Source organism: Carassius carassius, chromosome 31 (assembly GCF_963082965.1).
Source record: "Carassius carassius chromosome 31, fCarCar2.1, whole genome shotgun sequence".
In the NCBI taxonomy this organism is placed as follows: domain Eukaryota; kingdom Metazoa; phylum Chordata; class Actinopteri; order Cypriniformes; family Cyprinidae; genus Carassius; species Carassius carassius.
Window position 1 is genome coordinate 13,583,722 of NC_081785.1, and position 15,896 is coordinate 13,599,617.

At 37.9% G+C, this 15,896-nt stretch overlaps 2 protein-coding genes across 2 annotated transcripts in view; one reads left to right on the forward strand and one right to left on the reverse strand.

The window, feature by feature from the left end:
* Window positions 1-10,138, forward strand: part of LOC132111595 (striatin-3-like) — a 28,460-nt gene extending 18,322 nt beyond the window's left edge. Inside the window, exons 8-16 of the mRNA XM_059519037.1 lie at window positions 284-417; window positions 3,769-3,944; window positions 4,094-4,141; window positions 6,645-6,766; window positions 6,879-7,046; window positions 7,121-7,261; window positions 7,403-7,510; window positions 8,065-8,151; window positions 8,340-10,138. Of these exons, the coding sequence (XP_059375020.1) occupies window positions 284-417; window positions 3,769-3,944; window positions 4,094-4,141; window positions 6,645-6,766; window positions 6,879-7,046; window positions 7,121-7,261; window positions 7,403-7,510; window positions 8,065-8,151; window positions 8,340-8,509 (1,154 nt within the window). The 3' untranslated portion in view covers window positions 8,510-10,138. The remainder of the gene's footprint in view (window positions 1-283; window positions 418-3,768; window positions 3,945-4,093; window positions 4,142-6,644; window positions 6,767-6,878; window positions 7,047-7,120; window positions 7,262-7,402; window positions 7,511-8,064; window positions 8,152-8,339) is intronic.
* A 144-nt stretch (window positions 10,139-10,282) lies between these two features.
* Window positions 10,283-15,663, reverse strand: LOC132111596 (cochlin-like). The gene is made up of 12 exons (XM_059519039.1): window positions 15,445-15,663; window positions 15,007-15,055; window positions 14,830-14,874; window positions 14,414-14,570; window positions 14,207-14,340; window positions 13,768-13,836; window positions 13,633-13,692; window positions 13,393-13,540; window positions 13,209-13,312; window positions 12,052-12,278; window positions 11,438-11,951; window positions 10,283-11,296 (listed from the first exon to the last, which is right to left on the reverse strand). Exons 2-12 carry the CDS (start codon window positions 15,038-15,040, stop codon window positions 11,124-11,126), a joined length of 1,665 nt encoding a protein of 554 aa, XP_059375022.1. The 5' UTR covers window positions 15,041-15,055; window positions 15,445-15,663; the 3' UTR covers window positions 10,283-11,123.
* Between the last annotated feature and the right edge of the window lie 233 nt (window positions 15,664-15,896).

Consider the following 15,896-nt stretch of genomic DNA (forward strand, 5'->3'; position numbering starts at 1 on the left):
AAGTATAAATATTTAGAGCTAATATAATATGTTGCAGTAACATTAAATATATATATATATTAAATTGCTCTACATCAGTTATTAGAAGTGAAATTGATTACCTCGATTTTTAGAACCGAAAGTTAAGGTTATTACCAGAGGCTGGTGTCATATTAAAGCTGAAATTTTGTTATTGAACTGCTGATGTGTTTGTGTTAAACTGTCTTTTACTCAAGTCCTGTTTTTCACTACAAGGGGTGGCACCTTGTTTACTGGGCCCTTCTCTTCTCTTTCCTATTCTTAGTTGAGACTTTGCCATTCACTCGTGGTGGGAGCAAGTCCCTTATCATGGGCTCTGATGACATGTTGGAAAGTGTGCTGGGCCTTGGAGCACTCGCAGATCTGAATCCCAATGACGAGGGTGAATACAGCTATGATGTAAGTACCCCAGCTTGACAAAGACTACTGCTCCTATTCTATTCTGCCATAAATAAATAATAGCCTCTACTTTACGACTTTGCGACTCCGAAAGTCTCCCTGTGGTTCAACAACAGACACTAGAGCCCTGCATTTCAGCCCGAGTCCGGCGGTCCACGACCTTTTTTACGCCTCTCGAGCCAGGCTTTGGGCCAATTTTCATTTTCATAAGTAATGCTCATAAATGTGATGGGGGATGGGGGGGGGGGGGGTAGTAAGGAGATATTTGAATTATTTACTAATAAACTAGTGTTTTCTGAGTCTGTGTGGCAAGGATGAAGTTGCCTGTCTTACACTCTCCTCATTAGGGATGGCTCGATACCACAATTTTGGCTTCGGTACGATACCAGAATCTAATACCTCAATATCGATACTAAATTGATACCACAGGTGACCAATAACCAGCCTCAAAAGTTAAATAAATTGAAACAATTTTATAAAAAAAAAAAAAAAAACACTGCTTGAAACTCTGCTGCACCAAATGTACAAACCAAAAGTATAAAAATGTTCATACCCACAAAAAAAAAATCTACAGCCAAGCCAGGGAATATACAGTAAGTTTAATGCATTCCATAAAGTAATGTTAACATGCTAAACTAGTATTAGTATATTTAAATAATATTTACTGATTTATCTAGATTAATAAATGTTATAATACTGTTAGGTCAGGTTACCTAATGAATGTTTACAAATGTAGCTTAATTGTAAAGTGTTATTCTAACATTAATATTAGTGATATTCATATTACTACTATTACTCTCTCTCTCTCGGCTGATTCCTCTAGGGGTTGCCACAGCGGCAGAAATAGTAGTATGTCATTTATTTTAGTATCACTAATACTAAAATTTATATTGCTAATCTCTTTATTCATTCAAATTCAATTAATATATTATTGTTTGAAAGTGCAAAAATTATGAGACCTAAACTTCATTCATTGGTTCCAGCGTGTCATGCAACCACATTTGAGCCTTCGTGTTTACCGTATCTTATAAGTAGGCTGTGTGCGCTGATCAGTGTTGTGAATAAAAGTCTAAATCAAATCAGGTGAATGATGGACTCACCTGTCGATCTATGAACTCCTTGAATAAGTCAGGATGAGCTACAGACAAATGCTTAGCCAGATTTGAAGTGTTGCCCGCCGTTGCGACACATGATTTCAAACAGCGTTTGCATATTGGTGCATTCACGTCTGTAGCTTCACCTTTTTCATTACCTCTGTAGGCAAAGTAATGCCATATTTCACTCCTGCCTTCTTTGTTTATAAATTGCGGTGGTGTATAATTAGCTTGATCAGTTTGATCCATCTTGTTTCTCCGTTGTCACTTTTTGCCGGTTTCAAGTGACCCGCGTCTGTTTGGGTATCGCACTGCCACCTAGCGGTGATCTTCGAAACTGCAGCGCAAATACCGAATTGAGCAAAATTATGATATTGTACCGTTTGAAATATAATATAAGCATTGCATCTTTTACAGATTGTTTTTGTTTTCGATTTGTTTTATTTCGTGAAGTAGTCATTTAAAGCTTTCTATGGATATATTTATCATGTCTTTGAGGCATGTTTTCACTGAGTGTCGGTTCATTTTTGTACTCCTGTTAAAGACAACACGGCAGAAAGCACGTTTTGTTGATATTGTGAGTGCACACAAATAAAAGTAGACCCTTAGCAGTTTTGAATAGAACTGTTATCGGGCCTTAAAAGTTAGGTCCGACAGGACCCGAGCCCGACAGTTTTCGGCCCGAGCCCGACAAGTACATTTTGATTGACAGCTTTTTAAAAGTTTACCCGTTTACAGCCCGACATTATTCAAATTTACGCACGCCCACAGCTCTTTTGCCTTTTGTCAAGAATGTGTAATTTCAATGTGTAATAGGCCAACGAGCCTGTGTAAAATTATATAAATTAAGACCCGATGGGACCTGACAGGTTTGGGCAAAGATCTTCAGCTCTAGTTATGAATGTTACTCTTACCTTTATGAGCAAAAATGATGGCATATCCACTGAAAAAAATGCAAGTGATCACGCTGACATCTCCTGAAGCGTCTCCGCACAAACTATTGGATACACTGTCAGAAATAGGGGTACAGTAAGAGTCCATTTCTGTCCCCCAAGGTACAATCAACAATGTTTGAGGGTCAAACAGGTACATATAGGTTCCCAACCCTGTGCCAAGGGTACAAAAGCTATACCCTTGAGGGTATAGCCCCAGTGACAAGCCATTGTACCCCTAAAGGTACAATTATGTACTTTATTTTCTGAGAGTGTGTAGCGCACAGTTATGTGGGTCTAAAGTTTAAACATTGTTATATGCTTGAACTGTTTTATATCTATAGATTTTATTTTAGGTAACTCGTGATGATTTGAGAAGGTTAAATTGATCAAACATAGGCTCATTGTCTGCCGTTGGCTGCTTGGTCGTTACTTAAAAAAAAAAAAAATCCTTAAACTTTTATTAATTTATCAAACAAAAAATGCACCAAACGTTTTTCTAAATTAACTTAATAAAAAACGAAATGAAACAATCATTTTGCTAATACATACAAAACTGAACTATTTTAATAGCTGAAACAATAGTAGAAGATGTTTAGGGACTGTTTAGCTGTTCAAATCAGACCACTAGAGCATCCCTTCATTCAGACACAGTGGAAGATCTGATCAGAATCAGTGTAGAGGGAAGATTTTGATGCCAGAAAGTGTGTGTCCAGCTGGTTTAGCCAAGGCCAAAGATCAAGAAGACCAAACTACAGGAGTTGGCCATCCGAGGGGCATGTGACTGCAATCGAGGATAGTCCATAAGACATTGAGCCATGAGATGTTCAGTTTAAAGCTTAATTTAGGTTTTCTTTTTATTGAATTTATCTTGAGATTTTGTAATTTTAATTTTCAGTTCAGTGAAGCATTTTAAGCACCAACACTTTTTCAGTAAGTTATCTTTCTTAAAGAATTGTTCTTCAAATAAAGAACTTTATGTGGACCAGATTGTTAGTTAATCATTTAGGCTTCAAGTCAATATTGCCTATATGGACAGCGAATTAAAAAAAAAAAAAAAGTTTTAAATGTAATGCGGTCAAAAATTTGGGTAAACCTAACTTTTTCTTAGGTGCACCAGTGCAGAAGGTTAGTCTAGAGCCCTGTTAGTTTAATTCTGTATAAAGGTTACAGAGGACCTCAGTTGTCCAAGCCGGTTTGCTGTGTGCTTTAATAGGACAACTATCCTAATGCTTCACAGTCAGTCGACCTGCAATCTCCAGGTTTCATTTCACAGTTGTTAAAATGCCTCTACAATGGCCCCTCCCCTCTCCCTCTATTTTTAGCTGCCAGCCAATGAGAACGTGTTCAGGAAGACATGGAATCCCAAATACACCCTGCGAAGCCACTTTGATGGAGTGCGGGGCCTGGCCTTCCATCCTGTGGAACCGGTGTTGGTCACGGTCTCGGAAGACCACACCCTCAAACTGTGGAACCTCCAGAAAACAGTTCCTGCCAAAAAGTATGTGTTCGCTGTGGCTTTCCAGGGAAAGGGATGTCTTGGGATTGGTTTTGGTCTACAAAATTATGTCTCGAGAAGCACATTGATTTTATCATGCAACATTCATGTTCCAAACAAACCACTAAACAAAGTTTCATATTGCTTCACAGAAGTGCCTCTTTTGATGTGGAGCCCATATACACGTTTAGAGGGCATATGTGAGTATTCATTTCATAAAATTGATCTTTTATGCACTTTTTTTGCTTTTTGCTTTGTTTCAAAACATTCGAGTTTATCCTAAATGTGTTAAATAGAGTGTTGTGAAGGTATTGATGATACTGTACATGTAAGCATTGCCACAGCTGTATGTGTTCAGATAGGTAGTGTTCTCCTGGCCTATGGAAGGCCTGTGCATGAGATGGTTACACTTCAGAGAATGTGTTCCCACGGACCAAATGTGGTAGCTTTTTAAAGATGCATTCGCTAAGTTTATTTTTGTTGTTGTTGTTTGCCCTTATTCATCCCAGTGCACTAATACTTTATACCAGGAGTGTCAATCTCACTCCTTGGAGGGCCGCAGCCCAGCAGAGTTTAGTGAAGTGGAAGTGAAAGTCATGACATTTGCCAAGTATGGTAACCCATACTCAGAATTGGTGCTCTGCATTTCACCCATCCAAGTGCACACACACAGCAGTGAAAAGTGAACACACACACACACACAGCAGTGGGCAGCTATAGATCCAGCACCCGGGGAGCAACTGGGGGTTCAGTGCCTTGCTCAAGGGCACTTCGGCAATGGGTATTGAGGGTGGAAGAGAGCACCGTTCAGCACCTTCTGGTTACTAGTCCGGCTCTCTAACCATTTGTCTTACTAGGGAGATGAGAGGGTCTGTATTACTTACTACTGGAGAAAGCTAACAGCCAACTTGCATCACGTGCCTTAAAGTGGTCATATGATGCAATTTAAATTTTTGCTTTCTCTTTGGAGTGTTACAAGTTCTTGTTGCATAAAGAAGATCTGTAAAGGTGCAAAGACTAAAGTCTTAAATCCAAAGAGATATTCTTTATAAAAGTTAAGACTTGTCCACACCCCCTAAAACGGCTTGTTTAAACACACCCCCACATCTCTGTCACTATGTGGGAAGATTTCCAAATGCCGCCCAAATGTCATGCAGAGAAAGAAGGAATGCCTTTTTTTTCTCTCTCTGTTGGCGCGATATGCAATGCAACGTTTAAAAAGACAGTATTAGTCATTATAATCAGTAATTATGTCCCCACTGTATGTTTGTAATGGGTTTTATTGTTTTTGTCTTGTTATGCTGGTGTTCTGACCGGGACATCCATAACAGTTTATGTTGAGGGGTGTAACATTTCAGTCAGACGCTTGAAACGTTTGGCCAATCACAACGCACTGGATAGCTGGCCAATCAGAACACACCTCACTTTTCAGAACGATGAGCCTTGTTAAAATCGACGCGCTTCAGAAAGGTGGGGCATATAGGAGAAACAATAATTTACATTATTTGGAAAATAATGTGTTTTTTGAACCTTAAACCGCATAAACATTTCATTACACCAAATAATGTTATTTTTAGCAACATCATATGACCCCTTTAATATCCAATCACATTATAGCCTCTATGTCAATTTCGCTGTTTACAGTCACCATAGAAAAAAAAAAAGAAATACAGTAAGCTGAATCTTACCCTTCGCAAAAAGTCAGTGACGTCGTCTTATAAAACGGCATTTTATTTGGTAAAAACTCTAAAAATAGTTAAATCAAAAAGTATTGCTTAGTGTAAAATGTTGAAGATTAGCCGATAGGCTTTCAATTAATTAAACTAAAAAGCTGTTTATTCAGCGTAGTGAATGAAGCATCTCCATTAACATCCTTTAAAAAAATAAATAAAAGGGTCTCGTCTCCTTTCCCACTTACTGCCAAAGCAAAGAGTAAGCATTAGCCGCTAAGCTTTTTTGACTAAAGGTTGCAGGCTTGGCTAAACTCTGCAGGGCTGTGGAACTGACTTTGACACCTGTGCTCTATACTGACACATACTGGTCCAGATGTTTACTTGTATTCATTTCTGAGATTTCTTGCCAGAACTTTTTATGTTGTTGTTGGTGGAAAGCAGTTGACTTCTGCATTATATATAAACAGTCTAGCTGTTGATTGAGTGCTTGAAGTCCCAGCAGATGGCTTGATTATTATGGTTAGTAATGTAGCTGGTCATATGTATGACAGGGCTGGTCATGTGATGTCAACCTGATGCTGTCCATCAGGGGGCGACCTGCTCATTGTAGAATAGTGGTTCTCACTCATTTTGACTCCACCATTGTCCACAACGATTTTAAGCTCTGTTGCTTTTCCAGTTTTTGATTTAATGGATAAGGATTTAAATGTGTAACAAATCTTTACCATGTTTTTATTTTTACAGATTCTACTCCAATTATTTTAGAGCATGGCATAAAAAGTTGAGGCATGAATCATTTTGCTTACAGATAGCACTTGAGGACTTGAAGAAAAAATGTTTTGCTTAAAATGAGAACTATGTGCTATATTAAAAGTTGTTTAATGTTATAAATGTGTTAAAATAAAATAAAAACAATTGATTTGATATTTTCCTACCTAATGAATTTACATTCATAAAACTTTTTAGGACCAACAATAATGTAATCTGTTGGGACTTTCGGACACTAATATTGTTTGTTCTGTTGCTGCAGTGGGCCTGTGCTCTCATTGGCTGTGACCTCGAGTGGCGAGCAGTGTTTTAGTGGTGGAATTGATTCAACAATACAGTGGTGGAACATCCCCAGCTCTAATGTAGACCCTTACGACACATATGGTGAGAAGATGAAATCCATGTTTTTATGACTTATCATTTTGATAGAACTTAAAAGTAGGAAACCTGCCTGATCACTAGTGTCTTCTCTATGTGTGTCCTCTCTTTCACTCAGATCCCAGCGTGTTGGCCGGTACGTTGTTGGGTCACAGTGACGCTGTGTGGGGATTGGCTTACAGTGGAATCAAAAACCGGCTGCTCTCGTGTTCAGCTGATGGGACGATCAAGCTGTGGAACCCTCAGGAGAAGTCACCGTGTCTCAGCACATTTAACTCCGACAGAAGTGAGGGTGAAGTCTCTTGTATGCAGTATTCTGTAATCGATTGACATGTTGGCAAACTCATTTCTGTTTTTCAGATCATGGTGTTCCCACATCAATTGATTTCAACGGCTGTGATCCCGCTCATATGGTGGCATCTTACAACAAGGGAGATGTCGTTGTTTATGATCTAGAGACATCACAGCCCGTCTTGGTATTCTCCGCACAGGGAGAGAGCAGTATGTCCTTCACATTTGTTCTAAAAATCAGAGTGCACTTGTGGAAATGTGATGTACTGTTTAAAATATAGTTCAGAAAATTAAATTACAGGGATGTGAAAACTGGATTTCTGATGTTTACTTTCTTCTGTATTGTTGCAGCTATTCCTTTTGGCAATCACATTAATAAGTTAGTCACCCACCCCACCCTGCCAATCACAGTCACCGCTCACGAGGATAGACACATCAAGTTCTTTGATAATAAATCAGGTGGGTTTTTTATTGTATTTTAAAAATGTGAAGAAACTCCAGTCTTCAGTGTCAGATGATCTCTCAAAAATCATCCGAATATGCTGATTTGATGCTCAAGTATTATCATCACAGTTAACAAAAAAATTGCTGCTTAATATGTTTCTATAAACTGTGATACATTTTCTTGGATTTTTGAATGACTAGAAAATTCAAGAGAACCGCATTCATTTCAGAAAGAAATCTTGTGGAACATTATAAATTTTGATCAATTCAGTGCATCCTTGCTGAATAGAAGTACAAAAAAAAGACTACTGTGTGTCTGAATTTTGTTGTGTTTGTCAATATGAATTATATTCATATTATATTCAGTCATGTAACATATGTTCATTTCTTATGTAACTGCTTTTTTAGATTCTCATTTTGTATTAGTTATTTAGTTCATTTAATTATGCACTGTTTGTTCATGAAACATTTTTTGTTTTAGTTATATTTTGCCAGAAGTCACTAATATCCAGAGGCAAAAATGTCAGATTTGTTGAAGTTTCATTTCTGGGATTAATCTTTTTTTTTAGGTAAAGCCATCCATGCAATGGTTGCTCACTTGGATGCTGTTACTAGTCTGGCTATAGATCCAAATGGCATCTACTTGTTGTCAGGAAGTAAGTGTTTTCGTTTTCCTTAGTTTTTTTCCGTACGGCTCTTTTCCCTTCATTTATCCTTTATTGCATGTAAACATGTATCGCATGTATATTATCCACCGAAGAACAAAATTCACAGATCTGAAAATAATGACAGAATTAAAATTTTGTGCAAAACTATCTCAGTATCTCTTCTTCATCTTACACAGGTCATGATAGTTCCATCCGCTTGTGGAACATGGACAGCAAGACGTGCATCCACGAGGATACCGCGCACAGGAAAAAGTCAGACGAGGCCATATACGATGTTGCCTTCCACCCATCTAAGGCATACATAGGAAGTGCTGGAGCTGATGCCCTGGCCAAAGTGTTTGTATAAGAGAACATCCGAATGAACGCATACGTGAAGACGAGAGAAAGAAAGGACTGCTTCACTGCCTTGTGTAACAAGCGTAGCATTTCTCACACTAAATTGAAGTGGCTTCCACCTTCGCTGTCAAACTCACACCACACACACAACATTACCAGGTGCCAAGAGGGGGACGGGCCATGTTTTTCCGAAGCCAGTGTGGAGTGCTCATTCAGTTTTAATCTTACTTCTTTTTTTTTTCTCCTTAAAAAAAAAAGAAACCATATCTGTAATTTAATGTAAGTCAAAGCTGGAGTGAAACCAGTGTTTGTAGCTTTTGACTGGTTATGAACTGAGCTGATAATGTGTCCTGTAGGTATGTTTCAGTGACCATGGAGTGGTTATCATGTTCATCAATAAGTAGGTTGTCACCGACCATCATCCGGGCACCAGAGGAACTGAGTCCCGCCCTGCCGAGCCATAAACCAAACCCTAATCTCAGTCGTCATCCTCACCCTGATGTAGCGGTATGAACCCTATTGTTCATACCTTTAGCGTTTGTTTCTTTTTTGTGTAAAAAAAGTATAGTTTTTATAATCAATTTTATATAAATAAAGACTGTCATAAATTTAAAGGGACTAGAATCCCACTCAAGCCCTCCATTTTATGCGGTTCTCTTTCATGAAGGTCTTGTGTCTCTGGAAACCCTGGATGAGTGCATCTTTCATTGCTTTATCATTGTTTTATCACCTAAAGGAGAGACTATACGCTAGTAGAAGCACAGCGCGTGGTGTCCTGAGAGCTTTTAGGAATTTACAAATAAACTGCAGCATCCTGTCACTATGTGATGTTTCTGTACACCTTACTGTAAAATGAGTTTAAGTATCACAGGTAAGATATCCGATTGCTATTTATTTTCAGTTTGTGGATAGTCTTATCCTTTGTTCAGAGCGTAGCTTTATGGTAACTCAAAGACTGGGCTGTTGCTAACCGACCCCACAGGTTATCTGATAGGAAATTAACGTGTATGGGTTAATATAAAAGCTCTGTTAAACACACCGTTTCTTGGATGGTTGAAAACCAGGTTTAAATTCACCTCATGATGCTGGAGTCAGGGGAGAAAAGATAAGTTACAGGGAGAGATCACCCCAAAATGAAAAATCTTTCTTTTACTCCCCCTGATGTGATTACAGGCCTGTATAACTGGGACATAAAAGCTATTTTTAGAAAAGAAATGGAACTCAATGGTCATCAAAACTCTGGTTGCCAACATTCTTCCAAATGAAAGCCATTCAGGTTTAGAATGACACGAAGGCGAGTAGAGATAGAATTTTCATTTTTGGGATCGGAGTTGTCAATCAATTGTATTATAAATATTTGGTTCGAACCTACTACCCCAATCTGTTCAATGATTTTTAAAGGAAACAATGCAGTTTAGGTGTAACAAAAGACTTTTTGTTGGTGTAATGCATGATTAATACTACAATAAAGTATTTTTTCTAGTCTTCCAAAAGTTCAGATCAGTTTGAAGAGTTTTGTAAGGTTTTTGATTTACTATGAATCAACAGATTTTAAAGATTGTACCACATAGCAAAACAACTGTTGAAATGTACATAAAATGTCTATAATAAATATTAAATGGTGTATCTGTATATGCAACATGCCCCGTGTCTCGACAATTAATGCAGCGTTGTATTTTTGACGGGTAGTTGATGACGAATAATGATTGACAGGATTCAAGATTCTAATACAGATGTTTGTACTGAGAAAGACTCGAAATGAACAAAAGGCTTAGCCTGTTGAGATGGTCGAGTTGTACAAACACTTTGTCCTTTATTCAAAGTAATAAATTATAAACAAATGTACAAACAGTTTGATGCCCCTCCTCCCAGGCTTCATTTTTCATTACGTGAGGCAGTAAAACATGCACATGGAAAAACAAAGAAAATAGGTTCGATAAATACATTAAAGTATAATTGAAGAAAAGGGGGAAAAATGCTATTGTCTATAATCTAAACGTTAACTTTCCAACCGTAATCTTCGTCAAACCCAGATATACGTGATTCATTGTGAAAATGTGAGGTTGCAAACGTAGTACAGTGCATGTATATTGTTTGCTACCCCTGGGAAGAACTATATTTTGTTATATAACCCAGATTTATTTATGCAATTGTGTGAATGAAAGCTGTGTATTGGTGTAGGCTACTGCCATCAGATTAAGAGGGCCCTGCTTCACTGACGATCTTCTTAACTGCTTTTTCTTACCATCTTGTGCACTACCTTGCATAGCTGCAATAGAATCTTCATGTTCCGAAATGAATATAAAAGAGCCTTTTGTTACAGTGACTCCTCCACAAGAAAAAAACACCAGCCAGAAGCAGCGAAAGAATGTTTTTTTTTGACCAGGAACATAAAGAGAAAGACTATAAATCACAAATAATTACATTCTCCACATTATAGAGAGGTTGACATACAATACTGTGTGATACATTCTCAGTTAAGCTGTAAAATCCTTTGGATCAAACCAATACCTTTATAACAAAACCTTTCAAATTCCTTTTCTACAAAAGACAAAATAGATTTTTCTTATTCACGCTTGCCCTTTTTTCTCTTTCCTTTTCTCCACTTTCTGCAGTTGCACTGTCTAGTTGAACTCTGTGAAGTCCTTGCAGATGCCCTGTATGATGGGCTGCTGGAACTGTGCCAGGCCCATGAACTCGCGAGTGAAAAACACATGGCTTTCCTTGGGCTCGGACGCCATTGCCTTTAGATCTTCCATCGGAGCCCAAGCTACGCCCACTGTATACACAGTGATTCCTGTTAAGGTACAAGAAGAACATAGTCAAGATGACATCACACTTGTTTACTTTGTGAATGCACTATTGATATTTGGTGCATTAAGACAAAAAATGGTTGAAATCCTAGGTTCTAGATGGAATGTCAGTGTAAAAAGCATACCCTCCCTCTGGGCGGCCATAGCCGGCCCTCTCACTTCATCATAAGACTGTCCATCAGTGATGATGATGAGGAAATTCTTGTTGGAGCCTGTGCAGGGTTTAAAGAGACTCCGCACTGCAAAGTTGATGGCGTCTCCCGTGGCCGTTCCTCCGCTCATGTACGGGATGTTCTCCAGGGCCCTCAGAGCATTATCTTTTGTGGTGTGGTCATTGAAGTTGAACTCCATCCTTTGGTCGTAGGTGAACTGAATGGCACCGATGCGAGATCCAATGTCAGAGATGTCGAAGCTGCGTGCGATTGATAGAAGAAGGTCCAGCACGAGCCGAAAGTTCCCATCACCTACGCTGCTGGAGCCGTCAATCAGGAAGCCCAGGTTCACGGAGTTATAGCAAGTCTTGCTGCAGAGCATCTGATCAATGGAGCAAAGTTTATGAGCTAGTGGCTTCACAAACTTGCTGGTGCCGAACCAGTTGGGCATGGTGAATGTGAAGAACTCATTGTCCTTGCACACTGCCTGTAAGATATGTCGGTATAAATGGATTTCAACAAACTCATATAATACCACTGATAACTTGTGTTTTTCCCACCATGAATTCATACGTGAAACATCATACCTTTCTCATGAAGTCATGCTCGCTCACCAGGCTCATCTCCTCAGGGGCAGGTTTGGCGACAGACACAAAGAAGATGTTAATACCAGACTCTCGGGCTAAAATTGCTGCCTCCTCCACATTATCAGAAGGCCACCCATCGACAAACACCACAATGATCCGAGGGTAACCTCTCCGAACACCAAAATCCGGATTGAAGAAGTTCCTTACAGTGTGTAGTATGGCCTTACCTGTGCAAAAGACAATAACTCAGGACTGCCAAGTTCTTCTTATTTAGGCCAAAGCATTTGTGTCACATATCTTTTATTTAAACAAAAACATATTGACTGTGAAAACTAGAGAAAAAATTATTATACAATGGAAGTTTTTTTAAAGCACAAATGTGAATTTTTTTGCATGCTACATTGTTATATGACTAGATATGACTCTTTTTGAGTCACTGATTCATTTATTCAACCAGTTCTACAAAACTTGATTCCTTCAGGGGCAAAACAAATGACTGCCTTTGAGTAACAGAATCATTCACTCAACCTATTTGTTTAAAACAATGACAAAACAGCTCTTTCATTCAGGAATGTAACAAGTTTATGACCAAGTTATTGAATCATACATTCAACTAATTAGTTAAAAACACTGATGTGTGTTTTTCAGAGATGCCCAAATGCTGTGGCTTTGTTTGGAACTATTTTAATTCCCAGAAATAGGCAAAGTCACTGGTAACACTGAAAACAGGTTTTTCCTTTCATGTTGACTAAATGTTTGAAGAGATAGTTCACCCCAAAATGAAATTCTGTCATCGTTTACTCACTCAAATTGTTCCAAACCTGTATGAATTTCCTTCTGTTAAACATAAAATAAGACTTTTGAAGAATCTTGGTAAGCAAATAGTAGCTGGTCCCCACTGACTTCCACAGAATGGAAAAAATCCATTTCGTCAGAAGAAAGAAATTCAACCTCAAGTAAATGTTGACAGAATTTTGATATTTGGATGAATATTCCAGGGACCTATTGACTTCCACTGTAAGTGCATTACAGTAAATGGTAATTGTTTTAATATTTATTTATTACTTTTAAAAAATAGCATGATTTAATTGAGATGCTCTAGATTCATTTCATCCAATCATTCATTTGAAATGTGAATTGAAGTTGAGGTTATAAACCTGTATTGGTATTGCCCCCGATGTATGGGATCTCTCTGATGGCAAATGTCAGATCTTTGGCTGTTGTATAGTTTGACAAGTAGAATTCAGTTCGAGGTGTCTCACTGGAAAGACAAAGATGAAGTTATACTCGCTGACAAAGAAAGAAAAAAAATGCGAAACAACTTGGATTTGCACAGATCACCTGGTTTGCACCACTCCTACATGAGGACCTGGTGTTCCAACCTTCAGCATGGCTACAAGCTTACTGACAAAGCTCTTCTGCAGGTTGAAGCGCCGCTGTCCAATATTGTAGCTGCTATCCAGCAGCAAAGCCATATCGACTGGGCAATCTGGAACATCATTTAGACAGCTCTTTTATGTCACAATCATATTTGGTTTGACTAACAATTTAAATTAGATTAGAAAACCAAGTCATACAGACCCCTGATTATTGTTATTGGAGGAGGAGGCTTCTTCGCTGTCTTTTTGACTGGTTTCTTGGCTGCAAGGGAGAAGTATGGACACTCAGTGTAGACTTCATATGCCAGTAATTTTCAGTTTTCTGAATGCTTGTTACCTGCTCCAGATGCAACAGTGGCAGAACTGCTGGTTTGGCTGGACACTTCCAAAGGCAAGCTAATTGTTCCTGAGAAAAAAGACAAAAATGTAACCTGACAAATCTTTATCGATAAACAACTTTAATTCACTTTTATATTCCATTTCATTTTATACGCTTATCTTATCATTTATATAGACCAACTGACCTATGTCAGCAATGTACAGTATTATGATATTCTGATTATACTTATTCTAATATGATTGTTATAATTCAATATTATATTGAATTATATAATATTGCATAATTCAATTACATCATTTACATATCACATTGTAAATGATAAAATTATATTTTTATTGTTGACAGTGTGCAGAGCGAGTGAGTAAACAAACATCTGTAAACAAATCTACAAACCCTAGCATTTGTAATAACACAAAACAGAATTGTCTCCACTCACTGGCCACAGTGAAAGATGAGCTCCATTGGGACAGGGACTGAGACTGGATGCCATGAGCGTAAGAGCTGAGGTAGTTTGTCCTCCCTTGCAGTCCGTGAACCTCCACAGGTCCACCAGATAGACTTAAGATTCCTCTGGAAGACAGACAAAAACTTTCCTGGCTTTCGGAAATTCTAACTAACTTGATCATCATTTCTGTGATTGTACCTGTGTATTGCTGCTCCACATATGCTGGAAACAGAGGCATATACTCCTGAACCAAACACTGACAGACTCCAGAGAGTGCAGTTTGCTGGGCAGAGCACCATCTTCCGTGTGTCTGGAAGATCCACCGCACGAGTCCCACAGCTAATTGGTGTTGGAACTAAGAAATGTACAACAGATATTACCCATAAAATGATGATGCATCTGTCAGATAAAATAAATATGTTACAAAAGAATTTACAATTATTTTCCCGAAAAATTCTCTTAGTAACTAATTAAATAATGAATACAAAATAAACAATTAAGTAAGTGTTTGTCATTAGTTACATAAAAATGTAAATTAAGTGGCTCTAACCTTTTAAAAATACAGGGGGAAAAAAAGTAGCTAAATATTTATAATGGTAATGGAATCCACTGACCATTTAAATCAGATCCAAAAGTGCAACAGGTCAAAGACAGAATACCTGTAAAAAAAAAAATAAAAAATAAAAAAAAAAATAAATAAAGACTATAATATCTTTCCATCGTGACATTAATTCAGAATAATACACAAGAAATGTTCAGTAACAATCACTTTGAAGAAATGAACTGCCTACCTAATACATGAAGTACAGCAAACCACATCGACATGGCTAATGAAGATATCTGTAGAGACCAAAGAACATCATACCAGGCAACAATGAATAAACCCCATTTTTCAATCATTTTTATAAAGCTTTTTGTTTTTTCTGAAAAAAAAAAATCTAAATCTTCTAAGGCTTTAAAATTCATCTTCAATTTTTCTTTTATCTGGGTGTTGTAATATTTATTTTGTGCACAGAGGTGAAATCAGATAGGATACAGGAAAAATTTAATCTCCCCAGACACATCCATCACAAACAGCTCCTTTGGAACTGCATACTTCAGTTAATCCGCTCATGAATGAGAGAGAGAGAAAGAAAAAAAGATGCATATCTGGATATATAAAATTAGCTTTATTAAAATGCACCAAACAGCCAAAAATCATTAACCCATGAAGATTAAATACAACTTACAAATATTGTGTAGGATGACGTTTCCTCAGCCTTAAAAGCTTTATAGAAAAAAATAAAATCAAGTAATTCCGTTATGGATGATATTCCAGAGGTGTCTGAATATTGAGGAAAGAGCTAGTCCTTTAAATAATGTCCCCGAAAACCCCAATGATTCTCTGCTGACATCACAAGAGGCGGGCCTTACACCCAAACCACCTGAAAAGGACATGGTTTTAAATTCTCCTGCTTTTCAGACGTTTAGAAATAGGCATAAAATGTACTACAGTTTGTACCCATATAATATCTATATGCTTTAACTTGTGTAGTTTAGTGGTGAGTAAAGAGGGCTACAGAGAGGAGAATAAACAACAAATAAACGCCATGCACACTTCATGACTAGGTCCTGACTGGGGTTGAAAATAATCTAAACACACATAATCTCATTCAAAATGGTCTAAATGGACCTCAAAGCC

What these genes read in the sequence shown, in the direction of transcription:
- LOC132111596 (XM_059519039.1), bottom strand. Translation starts at nt 15,040, where the DNA reads ATGTCGATGTGGTTTGCTGTACTTCATGTATTAG. An exon ending in TTTTGGATCTGATTTAAATG is followed by an intron (nt 14,571 to 14,829) that starts GTCAGTGGATTC and finishes TACATTTCTTAG; the next exon opens with TTCCAACACCAATTAGCTGT. An exon ending in TATGGCCGCCCAGAGGGAGG is followed by an intron (nt 11,297 to 11,437) that starts GTATGCTTTTTA and finishes GTACCTTAACAG; the next exon opens with GAATCACTGTGTATACAGTG.